Source organism: Podarcis cretensis (genome assembly GCF_951804945.1).
Source record: "Podarcis cretensis genome assembly, chromosome: 14".
NCBI lineage: Eukaryota > Metazoa > Chordata > Lepidosauria > Squamata > Lacertidae > Podarcis > Podarcis cretensis.
This window is the reverse complement of record NC_137183.1, coordinates 31,374,244-31,395,519: the sequence shown is the minus strand read 5'-3', so window position 1 is coordinate 31,395,519 and position 21,276 is coordinate 31,374,244. Positions and strand designations below refer to the sequence as shown.

Here is a 21,276-nt window from a genome sequence, read left to right as displayed (position 1 = left end):
CCCACTAGATCACACTCTCTCACAGCACCTTTGCCTGCTTCTGTTTTTATTTTTTGCACATTACAGGACGGCTCTTGGGTCTTCACAGTCAACATGTTCTCATTTCCCCCAGGTGGAGTTTCCCCAAGGGGATAGCGTTGGTGTTCATGCATTTGCAAGTCTGAACAATGTTGCTTTCTTGCTAATTGGTCAGTGACTGAAACTGTCTGTGAGTGCCTTCGAGTTCTCTCTTTCTCTGGCTGGGTACAAGCCATGCATTTGGAGCACATAGCTTTCCGCCCAAGAATCCTACAGTGGATTGTTTATTTTTTTTTAAACCCTTCCAGGGTCAACAGTTGAAGTGTCCTTTGAACCCCTCTTTGCCCCTACAGCAAAAGGAGAATCTGAAGGAAGCACCTGTTGCTCCCTTGGGTATTTGTTCTGTGAGGCAAACCTTAGGTGGCGCCTGTTGACAGGAAGCGGCAGAGAAAACTAGAAGCCTGTCAGTCTCTTCTCCTTAAATCTGTAAGCTGCTTCCTGACCAAGTAAGCCCTCCACCTCTCAAAATGTTTTACAATAAAGCAACGAAAGCCATATAAACAATTGAGCCAACTTTATTTATTTCTTTATTTCATAAAATTGACAACACAGGTTGATTGGGGGGGGGACCCAGCCCTCAGCACAGTTCACAAAGAGAACAAAACAAAACAAAATCAGTAAAAAACAAATCTTTATTTATGTATTTACTTATTAAATTTGTACACTGCCCACAGGTTTCTGGGCAGCTGCAAGTCAGCAATAAAGTAAAAACAGATTAAAACATTGATCGACATTCTACATGTCAGGGTAGGCTTGCCTAAACAAAAGTGTTTCTAGCAGGTACCAGAAAGGTGGCAGTGAAGGCGTTTTCCTGATAACTATAGGCAGGGAGTTCCAAAGGGTAGGCGCTGCCACACCAAAAGATCTTTTTATTTATATACAAATGCAGAATGAATATGATGTGGCACTTGTAACCATGCCAGTTCCACAGGTTCGAAGCAGTTGAGTGGGCATGTATGCGGTAAGAAGATCTTGCTGGTCTTTGAGAATACAATCTTGGGTGCCCTAGTGGATAACCTATGTCACAACTCCAGCTCTGCCCCTTTGGCTTCTGGGGTTTCGCAGGGCTCCACTCTGTGGTGGCTGGTGCCCACCGGGACTGGCAGGGTGGAAGGCAAGGAGACCAACATTAGGTGGCACCAGAGCCAATGACAAGCAGAGCCAACTACTTCTCATTTTGTCTCCTCCCTCCTCTCTGTTCTACAAGGGCAACACCTGAGACAGAGGAGGAGGAAGCTGAGAGCCAGGCTCCACCCCCCTGAACTGGCTTTAAGTAGGCAGGTGGGGCTGGCTGAGGCCAGCCTGGTGGGGCAGTGCCCCATTTGCCCTCATAGAACAGCCTTCACTGGTTCCGCCATGTCCTTCATGCTATTTAACAACCAACGTGAAACAGCTGGGTGAGTTCATCCAGATGTTTGGGCTGAAGAGTCATCAGTAGGCAAGTGACATACTGCTCCACATCTCTTCTTGTCTTAACCAAGAGAAGTAGGGGAACTTCTAAACCGGTATTTGCGGACAGTGAGAAAAACCACCCTTCCTAGCTTTGAGAAAAAAACTGCTATCTGGAGATGTAATTGTTTCCAGAAGGAATCAATCCATTGCAAACGGGAGTAACTGCCAGCGGATTCCTCAGGGATCCTTTGGGATGTTGCATGTGCTGGCGGACGTTGAACAGCCTTTGTCGGAAGCTATTCACTTTCTCGGAAAGCTCCGGTTCCCTGGAGGGTGCAAGAATCAGAATGGATGGGAATAAGGACTTTCTCACCCAGCACACTGTTAGACTATGGTATCTGCTTGCACAGGGTTTCATGATGGCCACCAGCTCAGATGGCTTTGAGGAGGGGATATGGAAATTCATGGAGGATCAAGGGGCACTATGTTCATGCATTCATTAACTGCTTGGGGGCTTCCCATCAGGGCATCTGGTTGGCCGCTGTGAGTAGAGGGAAGAGGGGACATGATAAAAGTTTTTAAAATCACGCATGGCATGGAGAAAGTACCGTAGATAGAGAATTTTTCTCATGAACGTCCAATGAAACTGTATGTTGGGAGATTCAGAACACAGAACAATAGAATGATAAAATCTTAGAATCCTAGTGGTGGAAGGGACCCAAGGGTCATCTAGTCCAACCCCTGCAATGCAGGAATCTCAGCTCAAGCATCCATGACAGATAGCCATCCAACCTCTGCTTAAAAACCTCCAAGGAAGGAGAGTCCACAACCTCCCAAGGGAAACCATTCCAAATGTCAAACAGCTCTTACTGTCAGAAAGTTCTCCCCGATGTTTAGTTGGAATCTTTATTGTAACATGAAGTCATTGGTTCTCCTACCCACCAGAGCAGGAGAAAACTAGCTTGCTCCATCTTCCATGCCTTCAGTTATTTGAAGATGGCTATCGTATCTCCTTGCAGTCTCCTCTTTTCTAGGCTAAACACATCCAGCTCCAGCAACCGTTCCTCATAAGGCTTGGTTTCCAGACCTCTGATCATCCTGGTTGCCCTCCTCTGCCCACGTTCCAGCTTGTCAACATCCTTTTTAAATTGTGGTGCCTAGAAATGGATGCAGTATTCCAGCTGTGATCCCACACATAAAAGAAAGTCCTTCTTCACCCAAAATATAGCCAAACTGTGGAGCTCACTCCCACAGGAGGCAGAGATTAGATAAATTCGTGGAGGAGAAACAAACAATGGCTACAAGCCAGAATGGCCCTCTTACCTAGGTTCTGCTTGCATGCTTCCCCATGTCATCCGACTGGCCACGGCAAGAACAGGATGCTGGACTGCGTGGGCCATTGGCCTGATCCAGCAGGCTCTTCTCATGTTCTTAGAAGCACTTGCAATGGGCATCTTTCTTCAGAGACGTTTGTGACAGAGTCTCAGCGAGGGTGGCTGGAAGGCCAGGCCTGCTTCTCATACCCTCATGTCAAAATTCATTTCATCACTAGAGGCTGTCAGGCATCTCAGATGACTCCACTCTAAGCTGGCAATTAACTGTGTAATTTCAGGGCTCACCTTTCGGCACCTCTCTTCACCTCAATTTCTGATCATGCTAACTACAGAAAGCCAAGCCCAGAGAAGGGCTCACTTCATGCAGGCAGCTTTGAATTTGCCCGCAATGTGGAGTTTTTGAAGCTGGCTGCCAAAGGATCTGCTTAAGGCACTGCTCTTGTGTTTCCGAAACCAGTGTTGCCACAGGGCAGTCACTGCCAACACGTACGTGTGTGTGTGTGTGTGTGTGTGTGTGTGTTCATGTTTGTAAATAAACAACAACAACCAATAATAATAAATGTGTTGTTGCGATGCGTCTAGGAGACACGCCAAAATGGTTTGGCTCCCTGCCCAAGCCGGCTGTCAGGAATTCAGCTGAGGTGTAGTGAAGGGCTGGAAAAATAGAGGCATGAGAAGGGCTAAATCAGAGGAAATGGAGGCACCAGGAGGGAGGGCAAAGGATCATCTATTCCAGCTTTTCTTAAGCTGTGGGTCCCCAGGTGTTGTTGAACTACAACTCCCATCACCCCTAGCTAGCAAGGCCAGAGCTCAGGGATGATGGGAGTTGTAGTCCAACAACATCTGGGGATCCACAGGTTGAGAACCGCTGATTCTAGTCCATCCCCTGGAATACAGGAACCACAGAGAAAGAGTGAATGGTAGGAAAGGGGAGCATTTTTCAGCTGGAGGGGCCACCTTCCTTTCTACACAACCTCCCAGGGGCCTCATGCTAGAGGTAGGCAGGGCCAAGAGCAAGCCTGAGCAGAGCAACGAATGTTCATTTGCTCACACATCCATTTTTCAAGCTCCCATCCAAGCCACCAAGGAGTATTATCTGAATTCAAAGCCATGCTCTAGACAGGCAAAAGCACTCAGCAGGGTACAAAGCAAGGGGGGAGGGGCTGTGGCCTTGGGAGGTCCAAAGGGCCAGCTAGAGAACCCCCAGAGGAAAGGCTATACCTTTTTCAACCTTTTTCAGCCGTGGGCCGGTCCACTGTCCCTCAGACCATGTGGTGGGCTGGACTATATTTTTTTTTGGGGGGGGGGAGAACGAATTCCTATGCCCCACAAATAACCCAGAGATGCCTTTTAAATAAAAGCACACATTCTACTCATGTAAAAACACGCTGATTCCCGGACGATCCATGGGCCGGATTGAAAAGGCGATTGGGCCACATTTGGCCCCTGGGCCTTAGGTTGCCTACCCCTAGGCTATGCTCTGCCTGCACCAGTTTGAGGCAGCAGTGCTGTAAACCACAGGAGGTGACAGGGCTCTTGTGCTCAGAGCCTGTGACAGGCAGTTGCATTTCAATGCTTGGAAGAATGGGAACATCAAGTACAGTTGAAGTCAGAGATGTGTGAACCCAGCAAGTTTGTGCTCAGGACTTGGAATGGATAAAGCTATTCTCAGCCGCCCTCCGCCCCCTCTTGGGAATCAAAAGCAGAGAGCTGCAGGGATCTCCGTGGAATGAAAGATAAACAGATGACATGTGTGGGTGGGTGCAAATTCAGCCGTGTCCCCAATGACAGGGTTTTATGACACTGTTTACGAGCAGCTGGGAGTGATGGAGGAAGGACCACGATTTGTGATACTGCAGAAGACCCAGTGCACCAAAAATGGTCCAGTCAGGGGCCAAAGGGCTTAGAGCAGGTTGGACCATAGGAAAAGGAGGTGGGGAGCCAAAACAGATAGGAGGAGGAGAAAAGAAAGCCTGTTGTAGACTCAGACCACTAGCAAGCACAGTCTGTCCCTCCCTGGCAAATTGAGTGGCACAGAGAGAACAGGAATGAAGTGGGGGGGGGAGAGGGATGACCCCCACCCATTTTTTACTCTGGTTTATGACCCACCCACAGCAGACAAGTATTATTTACTTGTTTATTTGCATTTATATTCAAGGAGCTTGAGGTGGCCTATATAGTTCTCCTCCCCCTTTGTCCCCCCCCCCGCCCATGACAACCTTGCAAAGTAGGTTAGGCTGAGATTGAGTGACTGGTCCAAGATCACCCTATGAGTTTCATGGCTGCGTGAGGATTTAGCCCCTGGTTTACTGGGGTCTAATCCGGTTGGTTCGAAAAACCAATAAGGGCAAATGTTAACGTTCTAGAAAATCAGTAATCATACCAGTTTTTCTTTTAAAACAGGCAGTGTGTTAGTGTTATTATAAAAACTAAAGAAAAAAAAGGGGGAAGCAGAGTTTAATCAGGATTTGGGGCTTTCTAGTTTAGAGAAAAGGCAATGTGATGGCAATGTATAAAATTATGCGTGGCATTGCAGAAAGTGGATAGAGAAAAGCTTCCCCACCCCCCTCTCATGACACCAGAACGCATGGCCATCCAATGAAGCTGAATGCTGGAAGACTGAGGACTGAAAAGGAAGGATCTCTTCATGCAGAGCAGATTTAAACTATGGAACTCACTGCCACAGGAGGCAGTGATGGCCACCAACTTGGATGGCTTTAAAAGAGGATTGGACAAATTCATGGCTGTCCATGGCTATTACTCATGATGGCTATGTTCTGTCTCCATGGTCAGAGGCAGCAATGCTTCTGAATATCAGTTGCTGGAAAGCACAGGTGGGGAGAGGGCTCTTGCCTTCAAATTCTACTTGTGGGATGCCCATTGGGACATTGGGTTGGCCATTGTGAGAACAGACACTGGATCTGATGGACTACTGGTCTGATCGAACAGGGCTCTTTTCTTCTGTTTTCTTATGGTTTATTTATGAATGGTTGGGTTCCAGTTCAGGTCTATCTGCATCTCATGTTGTTCATGCCAGAAAAGGCCCCACAATGGCTTCATCAATCTCTGGAGGGACACTAGGGCTGAATCTAGACTCATCAAAGAAGCATTTCATTTCAAAGAGTTGTAAATTTAAACAGGGAAAACTGGTAGAGAAAAAACGGGACTCCACGTCGCCACCCGGCGGCGCAACATTATATTGCACATACAAGACATATCAATCGCTTTCTCTTTACCGGTCTAGCTGAGTCCTAAGTTGGGGAAGGCTGAAGTAGAAAGACAGCCAGTTGCCCTCTGCAGGCCTTCTGAGTGAACGCAGGTGGGCTAAAAGCCGGCGATTGTCCTTGGGGTGCTCATGTGGCTTTGCCCCCAGACATCTACACAAAGGCTGGGTCCACTTCAGACCTTTGTACATTGAGAAGGAAGGTCCAAAGAGAGATTCAAGTGTCCTTAGCTGAATGCATTTGGATTTGGCTTTCATACCATCATTGCAAGAAGGTGGATCTGTGTGTGTGTGTGTGTGTGTGTGTGTGTGGACACTGGGGGCTTGCCCCAGCCCCCTCCCACCTTTAGCAAATTCCTGGCTAGGGCCAAATGCATTACGGGAACCCCTATGAATAGCAGAATAAAATAAGAATGAAGACCCTTAACTGCGGGCTGCAGATAAATTCCAGCATATAAATCTTTCTTGAAGCTTGACATTGTCTGAAGACAAAAAGCTGTAATGGGATAGGTTTAATTTTTTAAAATTTCCACCCTGGAATTAAGCATACTTATATGTTGCAGTTTCCTTTTGTTAGATGTTCCTTGCCTTCGCATATTCTTTCTTGGAACATTTTGTTTTTACGGGTTGGTGTGCAATGCTCCAATTAAGAAAAACAACCAGTTCCTGAAAGTAGGCTGGTTGTGGGGTGACTTTTCTGAAGATAAATTAATGTTTTAGTACTCTAGTTCGGGGGGGGGGGCTGCTTCTGCAGTACTTGAATGCAACAGCATCTCTCCCCAGGAACTGGTATTCAGAGGCATAATGCCTCAAACAGTGGAAGGAAAACATAGCCAGCAGGACTAGTAGGAGCAACCTTTGAAAATCTTCTCCTCCATGAGTTTAAGAACATAAGAACCCTCCTGGAGCAGGCCAGTAGCCCATCTAGTCCAGCATCCTGTTCCCAAAGTGGCCAACCAGATGCCCCAATGGGAAACCCACAAGCAGGATCCAAGCACAAGAGCCCTCTCCCCTCTTGTGGTTCTCAGCAACTGGCATTCAGAAGCATTACTGCTTCCAACCACTGAGGCAGAGCAACACCCTAATGGCTAGTAGCCTTCAACAGCCCTCTCCTCCATGAATTCGTCTATTCCTTTTTTAAAGCCATCAAATTGGTGACCATCACTACATCTTGTGAGATCAAATTCCATGATTTATGCAGTGGCCACATTTATATCAGGTATTCAAAGCACTCTTATGCCATTTTTCACAGGCTTCCCCCAAAGAATCCTGGGAAGTATAGTTTGCTAAGGATGCTGAGACTTGTTACAAGGCCCCCGTTCTTTCCCCAGAGTTCCCTGGGTCAGCAGCGGAGCAAGCCAGTTGGGCGCCTGGGGTGGTGTGTGTGCCCTGCGCCAAGGGCCAGCCAGCCGCGGGGCAGGGTGGGGAGGGGAGGGGCCAGCCAGGGCAGGATGCTCGTTGGGGCCTCTGCGGAGTCCGCCTGCCTCCTCCCACTCAGCTGCCCTACAGCTGAGGGGAAGGTTGTGGGCGAACCGTTTGGGGCAGCACAGAGCCTGCGGGCGCCCAAGCCACTGTGTCACTCCCAGGAGAGATGTGTGGCTCGGACGTGCTGCAGGCCCCGCAGTGAGTGCTGCCCAGCATTTTGTCACCCCCCCCCCTCAGTGGTGACACCTGGGGCAGACCGCACCCACCGCCCCCCCTCCTCCTCCCCTGACCTGGGTAGAGGGATCAGCTGATAAACCACTCTGGGAACTGTAGCTCTGTGAGGGAAATATAGGGGCCTCCTAACTGCTCTCAGGGACACAGGTGGCGCTGTGGGTTAAACCACAGAGCCTAGGACTTGCTGATCAGAAGGTTGGCAGTTTGAATCACTACGACAGGGTGAGCTCCCGTTGCTCGGTCCCTGCTCCTGCCCACCTAGTGGTTCGAAAGCACATCAAAGTGTATGTAGATAAATAGGTACCGCTCTGGCAGGAAGGTAAATGGCATTTCCGTGCGCTGCTCTGGTTCTCCAGAAGTGGCTTAGTCATGCTGGCCACATGACCCAGAAGCTGTAAGCTGGTTCCCTCAGCCAATAAAGTGAGATGAGCGCCGCAACCCCAGAGTTGGCCACGACTGAACCTAATGGTCAGGGGTCCTTTACCTTTAACTGCTCTCAGTACCCATAACATGCTACAGTTCCCAGGATTCTTTGAGGGCAACCATGACTGCTGCAAGTGGTACAACAGTGTGTCAAATGTGTGGTGTGCATGTGGCCACTGGGTGCTCCTTGGAAGCAAGTTGCCCCAAAGTTTCTATTGCCTGGTCCTTCAGCCTCAACCGAAATGACCTGCATAGATTTCCCCAGCCCAGAGGCAGGCGATGGGCCAAAACTCACATTTTGCTATTGGATCTCATTTGTAAATGAAACGACTTCCTTTCACAGCAATCTATGTTATGGATAGAACATCTGTGTTCCTATCGATCGCTGAAAAGGCCAAGCACTCCCAGTCAATATGAGGTGGCCATCGCAATGGTTGCTCTGCTGCTCATTGGTAGAAACAGGAAGAACAGCTTTGGCCTGGCAGCTAGACTGGATGGCTGGCCAAGGCGGCAAGTGGCTGAGCCTGCTCTGGTGATGGTGGCGGGAATGGGGGATCATGATGTGTTTGCAGTCCTCCATAGCTGGAATGTACTTATTTATTTATTTATTTTTTTAAAAATCCATTTATTAAATTGCACCTTTTTGCAATCTATTTTGATATGGTTGCCTAGTTCTGCACTGTGTAACATTTAGCACCTAATTTTGCTGCCTGGTGAATGAGAGCTGCAGACTCCAGGATGCTACTGGGAAGGTGTGAAGTGTGTGCGTGATACAGTATATGTTTCATGCCTTCCTTAATAATTAAACTTTGAAACAGAACCTCAAGCGCAAGGATCAGAGAGGGTGTCATATCAGAGAAGGGCCGGGTGGAATTCTGGCAACAGCCTTGACTCGTTGGCCACGTCATTGCTGTCTGAGCAACAGGCTCTCTCCAAGGGCAAAATGGCTCATTCCCTCCCCATCTCCCTGTCCTCTGGTCAACAGAGAAAGGAGATGTCCGCTAGAATCCCTGTGTACCCCCACCCTTGACTTTAATATTTAAAGACACCCTGGGGCAAGGGTGGGTGGAAGGGAGAGATAGAGAAGAACTGACATTTGCTCTGCATTTTAAAACGAAGCGACCTAATTTGTACCTCCCTAACTACTAAACAGATCAGAATGTCATTGTCCTTTGGATTTTGTACTGCTCTGAACTTTGCGATACAATTCCTGGCTCAAAAACCACGTGGGGATGCATACACTGACATGAAATACAGATTTAAATATATTTCTTGTGCTACAGTATTCACTTAAATATTGACATGTAAAGACACATCCAGAATTGACACAGTCCAGAAATAAAAGGTAAAGGTAAAGGTACCCCTGCCCGTACGGGCCAGTCTTGACAGACTCTGGGGTTGTGCGCCCATCTCACTTAAGAGGCCAGGGGCCAGCGCTGTCCGGAGACACTTCCGGGTCACGTGGCCAGCGTGACATCGCTGCTCTGGCCAGAGCCAGAGCCAGAGCCAGAGCCAGAGCCAGAGCCAGAGCCAGAGCCGCACACGGAAACGCCGTTTACCTTCCCGCTGGTAAGCGGTCCCTATTTATCTACTTGCACCCGGAGGTGCTTTCGAACTGCTAGGTTGGCAGGCGCTGGGACCGAGCAGCGGGAGCGCACCCCGCCGCAGGGATTCGAACCGCCGACCTTTCGATCGGCAAGTCCTAGGCGCTGAGGCTTTAACCCACAGCGCCACCTGCGTCCCAAATAATCCCTGCGTCCAGAAATAATCCCTAGCAAAAGGCAAATTGGGATCTGCTTATAGATCTCTGGGTGATCACCATGACTTTCTGACTTCCAATTGTTTAAGAACAGTAACAACCCAAAAAATATTCCTCCTTTCAGTTAGGCTGCTGAGATGAAGAAAACTTGGGAGGAGGGGAAAATCTGTGTGTGTGTGTGTGTGTGTGTGTGTGAGAGAGAGAGAGAGAGAGAGAGAGAGAGAGAGACTGGGCTGTGAGCTCAATGCTAGTGCTCAAAATAAAAAATAAATCCCTGCTCTGAGCATATGCTTGGAGGCACTCTGGTCCTTAAATTATGTCTCCAGCCCCACCTGAAGCTGCTGTATTGCACTGGGCTCTGATTGGTGAACCTTGGGCATCTTCTCTGTATGTAGAATGTTCCAGTGGTACCTCTGGTTACAGACGCTTCAGGTTACAGATGCTTCAGGTTACAGACTCCGCAAACCCAGAAATAGTACCTCGGGTTAAGAACTTTGCTTCAGGATGAGAACAGAAATTGTGCTTCAGTGGCGCGGCGGCAACAGGAGGTCCCATTAGCTAAAGTGGTACCACAGGTTAAGAACAGTTTCAGGTTAAGAACGGACCTCCAGAACTAATTAAGTTCTTAACCCGAGGTACCACTGTATGGAGAAAATGGAGAGAAATGTTTTTTTCTCACTCTCCCATAATACACTAGGGTCCAGCAGTGTCATCCAGTGAAGCTAAATATTGGGCGATTCAGCTTCCCACAGAGAGCCAGTGTGGTGTAGTGGTTAGAGCGTCAGACTAGGACCTGGGAAACCAGGGTTCAAATTAGGAAGAACTTCCTGACAGTAAGAGCTGTTCGACAGTGGAATTTGCTGCCAAGGAGTGTGGTAGAGTCTCCTTCTTTGGAGGTCTTTAAGCAGAGGCTTGACAACCATATGTCAGGAGTGCTCTGATGGTGTTTCCTGCTTGGCAGGGGGTTGGACTCGATGGCCCTTGTGGTCTCTTCCAACTCTATGATTCTATGATTCTATGAAATCCCCACTCAGCTATGGAGCTCACTGGGCAATCTTGGACCAGTCACGGTCTCTCCGCCTAACCCTACCTCACAGGGTTGTTGTGGGGATTAAATGAGGAGGGAGGAGAACCATGTATACCACTTTGAAGGAAAGATGGGATTTATATGCAATCAATCAATCAATCAATCAATCAATGACCCAGGACAGACAAAATGCAATACTTCTTCCACCCTTGCTGATTCCAGGCTGATACACATGTAAATGGCTTCTTAAAGGTAAAGGTAAAGGTACCCCTGCCCGTACGGGCCAGTCTTGACAGACTCTGGGGTTGTGCGCCCATCTCACTTAAGAGGCCAGGGGCCAGCGCTGTCCGGAGACACTTCCGGGTCACATGGCCAGCGTGACATCGCTGCTCTGGCCAGAGCCAGAGCCAGAGCCACACACGGAAACGCCGTTTACCTTCCCGCTGGTAAGCGGTCCCTATTTATCTACTTGCACCCGGGGGTGCTTTCGAACTGCTAGGTTGGCAGGCGCTGGGACCGAGCAGCGGGAGCGCACCCCGCCGCAGGGATTCGAACCGCCGACCTTTCGATCGGCAAGCCCTAGGCGCTGAGGCTTTAACCCACAGCGCCACCTGCGTCCCTTCTTGGTCTTAGGCTAAAATGAATCACCTAATAATCTTACCCATCATAGGCCTTGATGCCATAAACCAATAAAAGAGTTCTGGTTTCCACTTGATTTTCTTCAGCAGCTTGCTTGTGAATGACCAGCCTTTCAGTGCCTCTCTCAGAAAGCAAAACAAGAGATGAATAATCCCATTAAACAACCCTTAATTGAGAATTAATTTCCTTGCTTGAAGAAGAATAGGAAACAAATCTGTCATGCCTTGCAAAGCCATGTTAAGTGCAAAATAAATATCTGGCCTGCTGGGGGATTGCAAGACCTGACCGCGCAGGGGTCCCTCAATCTTACCCCTCCTCCACCACTTCATTAGCTCTCCATTAAATTCTCCTTTCTTTGCTCTCTCCTTGCAGTCTGCTGCTTCGTCGTCCACAAGAGGTGCCATGAATTTGTTACCTTCACTTGCCCTGGTGCAGACAAGGGGCCTGCCTCAGATGTAAGTAAACTCCTCAACTAACCTCCGTCTTGCGGGGGGAAGTAGGTGCGATGTTCTAAAAACAGTGAGGGCAAGTTGGAAGAGTGCCCTGGCAAACTGTCCTTCTGCACTTCCTCCCCGCCTCCCGGACCCTTTGCCCTCCGTTAATGAGAAAAGAAGCGCATCCAAAAACTATCAAAGGAGAGACAACATGTTGGTGGGATTCTGACTCCAGGTTTCGGGGGTTTTCTTCTGCTTACCTTACTTCTGAGGTGGCTGCCGGGTGCTTGTGAGCCTCCCTTCTTTCATTCTGCAGATTGTCTCTGATGGGCTGCGTTTTGCAGCTTTTCTGACATTGTTTGTTTTTGTTATTTTGCTTTTGAGATCTAGTGCGGCATAATGGTTAGAGTGTCCAGCTAGGAGCTGGGAGGTAGCACTTGGCCATGAAGCTCCCTGAGTGACCTTGGGCCAGTCGCTGCTTCTCAGCCTAACCTACCTCAAAGGGCTGTTGTGGGGATTAAATGAGGAGCTAGAAAAGGGTGGGATATAAATGTAGCTACCTACCTACCTTTTATTTACTTATTTCATTTGTGCCCTGCTGTTACAGCCTTGCCTGGAGATGCCATTGGGGATTAAACCTAGGGCTTTCTGCATGCCAAGCAGATGTTCTTTCAATGAGGAGTGGGGAGGAACAGGAGCAGCTTGTGATCTCCCCCCACCAACCCCATTTAAATGCTCGCGCTCTCTCTGCTAAATCTTACTTTTGTTGGCCTGTCCAGGGAGCTTGAGCTGGGCTGTTCCACCTTGTTTTTTCTATGGCTCAATCTGCAGTTCTTTGCACCTGCAAGGACAGGAGCCTCCTCCTTGCCCATCGACTTTGGGCAATTTGCCTTGGGACTGTCTGGCAATTTGCCTTCACCATGGAAACGGGCTAATTTCTAGCACTGCCGGGTGATTGATTTTGAGACGCTACTGAACCTCCTTGCTCCCACAGCAGCTATTATTAGCCTTTTTGTGATGAGGAGACCAAAATATACCCTCTGGTCTGTGGCCTTTCTGTCAGATTTAGAATCTTTCTTTCTTTCTTTCTTTCCACCTCTCTCTCTTTTTCTTAAATTTCAAAAAAATCTCTCACTTTAGGGAAGCTTTCTGTAGCCTTATATCCTCCAGATGTTTTGGATTACAACTCTCAACAGACTCAACCAGCACAGCTGTATGCCACTGGGGTTGATGGGAGTTGTAGTCCAAAATATTTGGAGGGCACCATATTAGGGGAGGCTGCTGCAGATTGTAAGCCTACAGGCATGGCCTGCATTGCTGTGCTGAATTTTTGTGCAGCAATTTTAGGAATAATAACAATGACAATACCAGTTTAATAACAAATACCAATGCGGCATTTGCCCAATAACTTTTTAGTGGATCAGGCCCCATGCATTCACTGATTCCTTTACTAAATCTTCTCCAGCTTATAACAGTGCATTTTCCCACCTTTGGTTGAAAACAACTAAGTTAGGAATGAATCAAGTATAATTATCATGATGATGAAGATGAAGATGAAGATGTATATGCATCTCACTGGGTTGCCCCAACCACACTGGATGGCTCCCAACAAAAAAAGCATTCTACCATTGAACAGCTCTTACCATCAGAAACTTCCTCCTAATGTTTAGTCAGAATCTCTTTCCTTGTATTTGAATCCATTGATTTGGGTCCTTCCCTCTGGAGCATCAGGAAAAAACCTTGCTCCATCTTTGCCAAAGCGCTTTGTCTTTTGAGGAGGCAGTCAGCAGTCCACAAAATCTTCACCTGTACTCATTTGTTAGACTTTTTAAGGTGCTGCAAGACTCTGTTGCTTTTTGCCCCAGCTCACTCTCGAGAGTGCCTTTGCCTTCTGCGAGGAGTGAACAGCTGGAAGGCTTAAGAAGACGTCTCCTCCTTATGCCACATAAGGATAAGACCACTTAATCTGCTGGAAGAAGTTCTATTAGCTGTGTTAGTGCTCTCAAGCAGTTCCTTTCCGTTTTGATGGGGCTTGGGGAAACACATTTGCCTGGGTAGTAGGAGCACTTCAGCCTGGATGGGCTCCCTGTGGAATGTGCTCAATGGGATGACAGCAAACCAGCAATGCAGAAGCCTGACTTCAGGGCTGGGAGTTCCCCAGTTGGGAGCAGCAGTTGGTGGTGACATCAGACTGCATTTCCAAACCCACTACAGCTCCTTTGTTTGCAAGTAAAGAAAGGTCAGCTGGCCTGCTTTAAGCTGAACACTGGCCATGCAAAAAACCTCAACACACTTACCTATGCACCAACATTCAGCCTTTGCACTCTGCAGACCCATGGTCTAGATCAGCCTTTGCCAACCTGGTGCCCTCAATATATTTTAGGCTGCAGCTGCCAGCAGCCCCAGGCAACCCAGCTCCACTGCAATTGAAAACCTCTGGAGGCTTGTGACAGGTTGTGGAAAGTTGTTGAATCAGCACATGAACATTGCCTGTATGAACACCAGCAATCTGGTTTTAAATGCATCAAGAGTTACAGAGAGGTCTGCTTATTGTTGTTGCTGTTTAACCACACTAAGGACTCATCCAGACTTCCTTTTGCACTGTGCATTCCAGGCACAGGTCTGAGCTTTCCAGATCTATGTCCGAGCAACTGGGTTTTTTTTTCTTTTTTTCTCCTTCCGCTTTCCCCAGGAAAACCTGCTGTTTACTGCTGAATCAGAACAAACAGCAATTGGGTTTCCCACTGATTGCTGTTTGTACCAATTCAGCAATAAATAGCGAGACTTCCTAGGGGGGAAAAGAAGCTTGGACATGATCTACAAACTGTGCCTGGAAAGCACAGCACAAAAGGAAGCCTGGATGAGACCTAAGTGTCACATTTCAACCAGGGTTTACAACAATCAGGATCACGAGGACCTCAAACCTAAAGTTCAGCCGAGGTTCTTCATAGAAATCATGGAACTGTAGAGTTTGAAGGGGCCCCAAGAGACATCCAGTCCAACCCTTTGCAAGGATGGAATCACAACTAAATAATCTCTGCCAGATGGCCATCCAACCTCCATTTAAAAACCTCCAACTTTCACTGATACTCCAGCTGTTTCTTTGCCAGCACAGAGTAGAATTTGCTTGATTCAGGACCAGAGAAAATGGGGTTCAGCCAAATTTCAGAATCTGTAGTCACACAGTTGTTGTTGGTATTTGTCTGTCTCACGAGACAATGGAGTTTGTCTCCAGGGGAGAAGTCAAACTGCTGTGGGCCACTTGTGACTACGACGGAAAACCCTGCGGTCCTGAGAAACATGGATAGTCCCAATGCAATTTTGAGAACAGCATTTCACAGTCTTGGGAGGCGGATGGGGCGGGGGGAGCCATGAATGCAATTGATGAAAACACATTGCGTACAACCTTAAGCTGCTTTGATAGCCTTAGCTGGTTTGGAACCTCAGTAAATGAAAACTCAGGCAAGACAACATCTCCAACATCTCTGCTTTTAATATATGTTTAGGAAGTTCTGATCTAAATCAACCTTCACAATATGGCACCATCCTGATCTTTCAGACTACAGCTCTCAACAGCTCTTCTACCTGGGGGCTGATGGGAGCTGTCATCCAAAACATCTGATTGGCACCAGCTTGTTTAGGTCTGCTCTGGATGCGTTCAAAGCTCTCTCAGGTCTTTTTTCTCTTCATTTGTGTTGGGTGGGAGTGAGCGTCTTTGGAGATCAGAAGAGGAGCTCTCCGTATTTGGGCTGCTCAATAGATGGTTTCCTTTTGCAGGGTAGAGGGATCAGTTTGTGCCTTTTTTGCTCTCAGAGCTGGTATCAATCTGAAAATTAAGTTCCCCTTTTTTCTAAGAGCATTAAGAGGAAAAATGGAAAGAATGGAGCCTTTTCCAATTATCTAAAAAAATAAAGCCCCACATTCCTCAGCCTTGTGCTCTCTTTTGATCTGTCTGCTCCACTTCATGTCAACGCCCTTGAAGAAAATAGGCCCTCTTATCTGTGCGAGGTCTATTCAGCGTAAGGCTCCTTTGTTGAGCAGATAAAGCATAATTATGCCAACTTGGCAATGTCTCTTTAAATAAAAATTAGTCGCATCAAAGGGCAGGGAGTGAAGTTGAGAGCTTCAAGGAAGGCATCCAGAAAAGCCTCAGGGCTGCTTCTTGCCTTTGGCTGAGGGACAACTGGTGTTGCCAGGTCACCTTGCCTGACGTGTGCAGGGCTTGGGTGGCACATCAGGGCACAGTGATGTTTGCAGAAGATCTTGCAGATCCCCCAGAGTTGTGAACCAGAAGGGGATTCCAAATTGTTTGGCTCTCCCTGCGCTTCCTTCCCTGAAGCAGCAAAAGCATTTGCAAGCATGCAAAGAAAGGGACAAGTGATGCTTTGCCTGCCGGGTTGCTGTTAACAGTGCAGAGAAAAGTCTGCAGCCTTCAACAGCGTTGACAGCTCTTGGCTTCGTACCTGGATCCTCAGTAGGGCCAGGCAATATCAGGTTAACAACATTGTGATATATCGCCAGCTAAACATTGTGATATACGGATATATCACAATGTCTGAAATAAGGGGGGAGCTATGTAGAGGCATGGGCTGGCTTCACAGTTTCCCCCACATTGTGATTTTGGCATAGCACACACAGATATCACGATTCACAATATATTGCCAGGCCAAAAATTTTGGCACCAATATCATGATATGGGCTTGAAACTGGTTTTGGACAATATATCGCCCAGCCCTACACATCATGATTCGCAATATATTGCCAGGCCAAAATTTATGACACCGATATCGTGATATGGCCTTCAAACTGGTTTGGGACAATATATCAATATATCACCCAGCCCTAATCCTCAGAGCTGGACCCTTGCCTTGTGAGGTGTGTGCATGCTCAGGCCTTGGGATCTCTGAGCTGGAGAGCCTGCCCTTCAGGCTGAAGGTTAGCTAGGAGTTCCCTTCACTAGCTTTGTCTGCTTTGCCAATGACGGCCATCAACTACTGAGCCATGTTCAAGGTTCTTGTATTAATTTACAAAGCCCTGAACAACTTAGGTCAAGGGTGCCTCAGGGATCACACGAACCCTTATAATATCCCAACTCAGTCACTAAGAGCAGCTGCAGGAGCATCACTGGTCATTCCCTGAGCAGGTGAGGCTCATTTGACAAGAAGAAACCAAGCCTTCCACAATGATTACCTTTTACCTTTTTAATGGTTTTATTGCATGGTTTTAGTGCTGTAAACTGCTTTGTTTTGGTTTTTTTAAAAAAAAGATATAATGGTATGCAAATTTTTAAAAATAAATATAAATAAATAATTTCCCACAACCCCAGCTTAGTCGTGAGAGCCAGAGGTAGTTTGGGGCACTGCAAAAAGCCTTTCAAGTGTGGCTTGAGCAATGCAGTGCAGCCAGGAGGTTGCTGTCAGACACCTGAGTGGCTTCCAACTGGGAGCACAGTCAAGGCCCAAATCTGTGCATCTGTGTTGAGGTTAGGATGCAGCTGTCTCAGAAAGTGTTGCTGGATTACCCCTACAGGCACAAAGAGGATTCCTGGCTGATGTTGCTTTTGGTTCCTGCTGAAGAGTCTGGGGGCTAGGTCTAGGACAGCTTTCCCCCACCTGGTGTCCTCCACAGATGTTTTGGACTGCAGTTCCCATCACCCTCAGCCAGCATGGCCATATGCATCCTGGGAGTGGTAGTCCTAACCATGTTCATGCTGGCTGAGGCTGATGGGAGTTGTAGTCCAAAATGGCTGTGTGGGTTGGGACTGATAGGAATTGTAGTCCAAAACAGAGGCACCATCTGGCAAGGGCGATTTGTGGAGGGTGGGAGGAGCACTGTGCGTGTGATGTCAGGATGTGGGAGGAGCCAAACATGGCAGCCACGCAGCTTAATGGCTGGCGGCCCCTCCGCTGCCTCCTCCTGGCGCTGTCACTGGCCGGATGCTGCTTTGACTCTCCTTCCCCTCTGTGGCAGAAGAAGGGGAGAAGGAGCCAGCCATTGGAGGCACACTGTGCTCAGCTCCGCACTTTGGCTTCATGCCAATGGGGTGTGTGTGCCCAGATGCTACTCCCAAAATATAGAGGGGGCCAAAAGTGCTTGAGCCCTAAGAGCCAGCACCCAAAACATCTGGTCCAAAACATCTGGAGGGCACAAAGTTGTGGAAGTCTGCTATGGGAACTTTCAGCCCCTTGCCACCAAGTCAAGCACCATTCATTTGGTACAAAAGGTGTCATTAATATGAGCTTGTCATAAATGCACAAACCACATTGAGGCCCAAGAGCAGTGCAGATGTTTAGCGCTGTGGGCAGCTGTGGATTTGCTGGTTGGTCTGAATTCCATGCCAGAGGAATGAGAGTGGGCAGCTTAAGCTGCTGCTTATACCCCATGTCCTTAAGCAGCCTCTGACATCTGGTTTGCTCGACTACTTACTCCTCAAGACGCTTTGGCCTTGGGTTTGCTAGAATAGCAAGAACCTCGGGGGTGGGGGATCATAAGCTGTTGTGGTGAGCAAGTGGCCTGGTTTTAATGCAGCAATGGGCAGATCGGGAAAACGAATCTGTGTAGCATTCCCCTTTGAAGCCTCTCATTTCAACCAGCTGGTATTGAGACTGCCTCCGACAGTAGAGGGAGATCAAAGACATCGTGGCCAGTTCAGGGCTCTTGCCCTCTGCCAAACGGATGGGTTGAAGTTGCACACCTCCATTCTCTTCTGTACCTGAAAGAGGCTCTTAGCTCCCCCAGGCTAGCTGACTCAGCTCTGGCCAGTCTCAAATTACATCATCCCAGTCATGGAGGGGGGAGAAATCCTATCCACCTTGCATGTAAAGGTTAAGCCTACTTAATTCACACCTTCTGAAATGATAAGTGAACTGGGACTGCAGCAGCCACCCTTCAAAATTCACACTTCTCCAATTTTTGCAATGCAGTTCTCCAACCAAGTAATGTGTACAAGTTTGCACGTATGGGGGTAACATGTTCATAGTGTTTATATTAGTGAAAATAATGTGCAAAGAGCCTTACATTAGAGGAAATAGATTTGTAAAACTGTGTATATTAGGTAAAGTTGCATCCACAAATATACCGTACTTTTCTGTGTATAAGACTATGTTTTTTTCTTTAAAAATCATGCTGAAAAGTGTAGGGCATCTTATACATGGGTAGTGCATAGGTGGATGTTTGATTGGGTGCTGTCAAGATTGTCAGCAGCTGTTGTGCGTGTTATTGGTTGCTGTGACAATGTGGGGTGTTTATTGGCTGATGCTCCGGCAGTTGGGTGAGCGATTGGCAGCTTCTGCCAGTGATGGGACAGACGGGAGGTGAGCAATTTTCGGCAATCTCCCCTAAAAAAAGCTCAACAACTCTGTGCCATCAAACCCCATTTTCTTAATTTTGAGTCTCCAAAAAATAGGGGGCGTCTTATACATGGGGGGCATCTTATAGGCAGAAAAGTATGGTATATATCACGCAAACTGATAGGGAAGTGTGAAGAACTGAAGTTTGAAAAAATGAGAAACTTGCTGTGATTCGTGCATTGCAAGGGGTTGGACTAGGTCACCCTTTGGTCCCTTGCAACAATACAATGCTATGATTCTAGAAACCAAAGCCGATGGAGTCACTTAGCCTTCAATCTAACCAGAGCTCCAGAGTCTGACATGCACAGAAAGAAATGGCAAACAGGCAAACTCCTTTTGAAAAACAGAGCGATAACCTGCACAGCCCTCATCCTAGGGCAGCAAATTGTTTTACGTTGAAAACGTGTGGTGCAATATTGGGGGCATGTTTTTATTTTCTTGAAGAAACCTTGAGGCTAAATTACTAAATTCCTCACCTGGACCTGTTGCCTTGTGGACGCTCTGCAAGCCTGTAGCTCTTTGGAAGCTTAGTGGCTTAGACAGGCTGTCACTTCCATTATGCCACCTGGCAGGGCTCAGACCTTTTGAGAAACGCTTTCCCTAATTCGGCACATCAAAGTCACTCCATCAACGTCCTTTTGAGAGAGAAGAGAGAAGGAAAGAACAGCCCTGGAGGCTGCCCTGCCCAGCAGCTAAAGGCTGGCTTCGGACGGGGAGAAGGAGGAACCCAGGTGACAGTGCCAGGGGAAGCCCTGGGATCCCCACAGGTCAGACTAGTGGCCATGAAACCTGACCAGGAAAATATCTGTGTGTGTGTGTGTGTGTGTGTGTGTGTGTGTGTGTGTGGTGTGTGTGTGTGTGTGTGAGAGAGAGAGAGAGAGAGAGAGAGAGAGTTAGAAACTCAGATATATAAGCTGGGTGCCAAATGGCTCTTTAAAGTAAGGTTACAGTCGCCAAAACAGAATGCCCAGTTGCCATTTTGGGGCCAGACGGCTTGAAAGTTGAATCTTTCATATCTTAAGGATGTAAAATGAGTTTTTGAAATTGTAATACAGAAAATTTAATAAAAATTATAAAAAAGAGAGAGTCATACTTTTCAATACGTCTTTTTGGTTCCTAAATTTCATTCTGATTGTGCAGATAAAATACAATGCATTCAATCTTCTCGGTAGGGAGGTTACGTTAAGTAATAGGTTTGAACACTGAATGTGGGGGCTTCCTGTTTCCGGTACTCCAGGAATGGAGTCTCCACCAACCCTGCAGGAGAGAGAGACAGACAGAGATAATCAGATAATGATGGGGGAATTTCATCATCTGCACTCCTCTTCAGTTGGAAGAGGAACCAGGCTCTCACCTGCAGTTGGCCTGGTGGTCTGGCACTTGCTTCCCCATGGAATGCAAGGGGAGGCTAAAGCACTGGGTACATGGAGCACTCCGACTGCTGCGTTCCTGGAAGCACAACTTATCCTGTTAATTGAACTTTAATTGGAGTAAACTACAGGCGTGTGCCAGAGACGATGTGTGCCAGGGACGCGGGTGGTGCTGTGGGTTAAACCACAGAGCCTAGGACTTGCCAATCAGAAGGTCGGTGGTTCAAATCCCCACGACGGGGTGAGCTCCCATTGCTCAGTCCCTGCTCCTGCCAACTTAGCAGTTCAACAGCACGTCAGAGTGCAAGTAGATAAATAGGTACCGCTCCGGCGGGAAGTTAAATGGATTTCCCGTGCTCTGCTCTGGTTTGCCAGAAGCGACTTAGTCATGCTGGCCACATGACCCGGAAGCTGTACGCCAGCTCCCTCAGCCAATAAAGCGAGATGAGTGCCGCAACCCCAGAGTCGGCCACGACTGAACCTAATTGTCAGGGGTCCCTTTACCTTTACCTTTACAGGTGTGTGCCAGAGACGATGAGATAAGAAACTGCAAAAATAACCCAGCTACAAGGATGTGAAAGGTTTGGAT

General features: G+C 47.8%; 1 protein-coding gene across 2 annotated transcripts in view; it reads left to right on the top strand.

The window, feature by feature from the left end:
* The window catches only part of PRKCB (protein kinase C beta), a 191,039-nt gene that overhangs the window by 61,601 nt on the left and 108,162 nt on the right, over positions 1 to 21,276 (top strand). For both annotated transcript variants that reach the window (XM_079952777.1, XM_079952776.1), the window contains exon 3: positions 11,907 to 11,989. In XM_079952777.1, the coding sequence (XP_079808903.1) occupies positions 11,907 to 11,989 (83 nt within the window). The remainder of the gene's footprint in view (positions 1 to 11,906; positions 11,990 to 21,276) is intronic.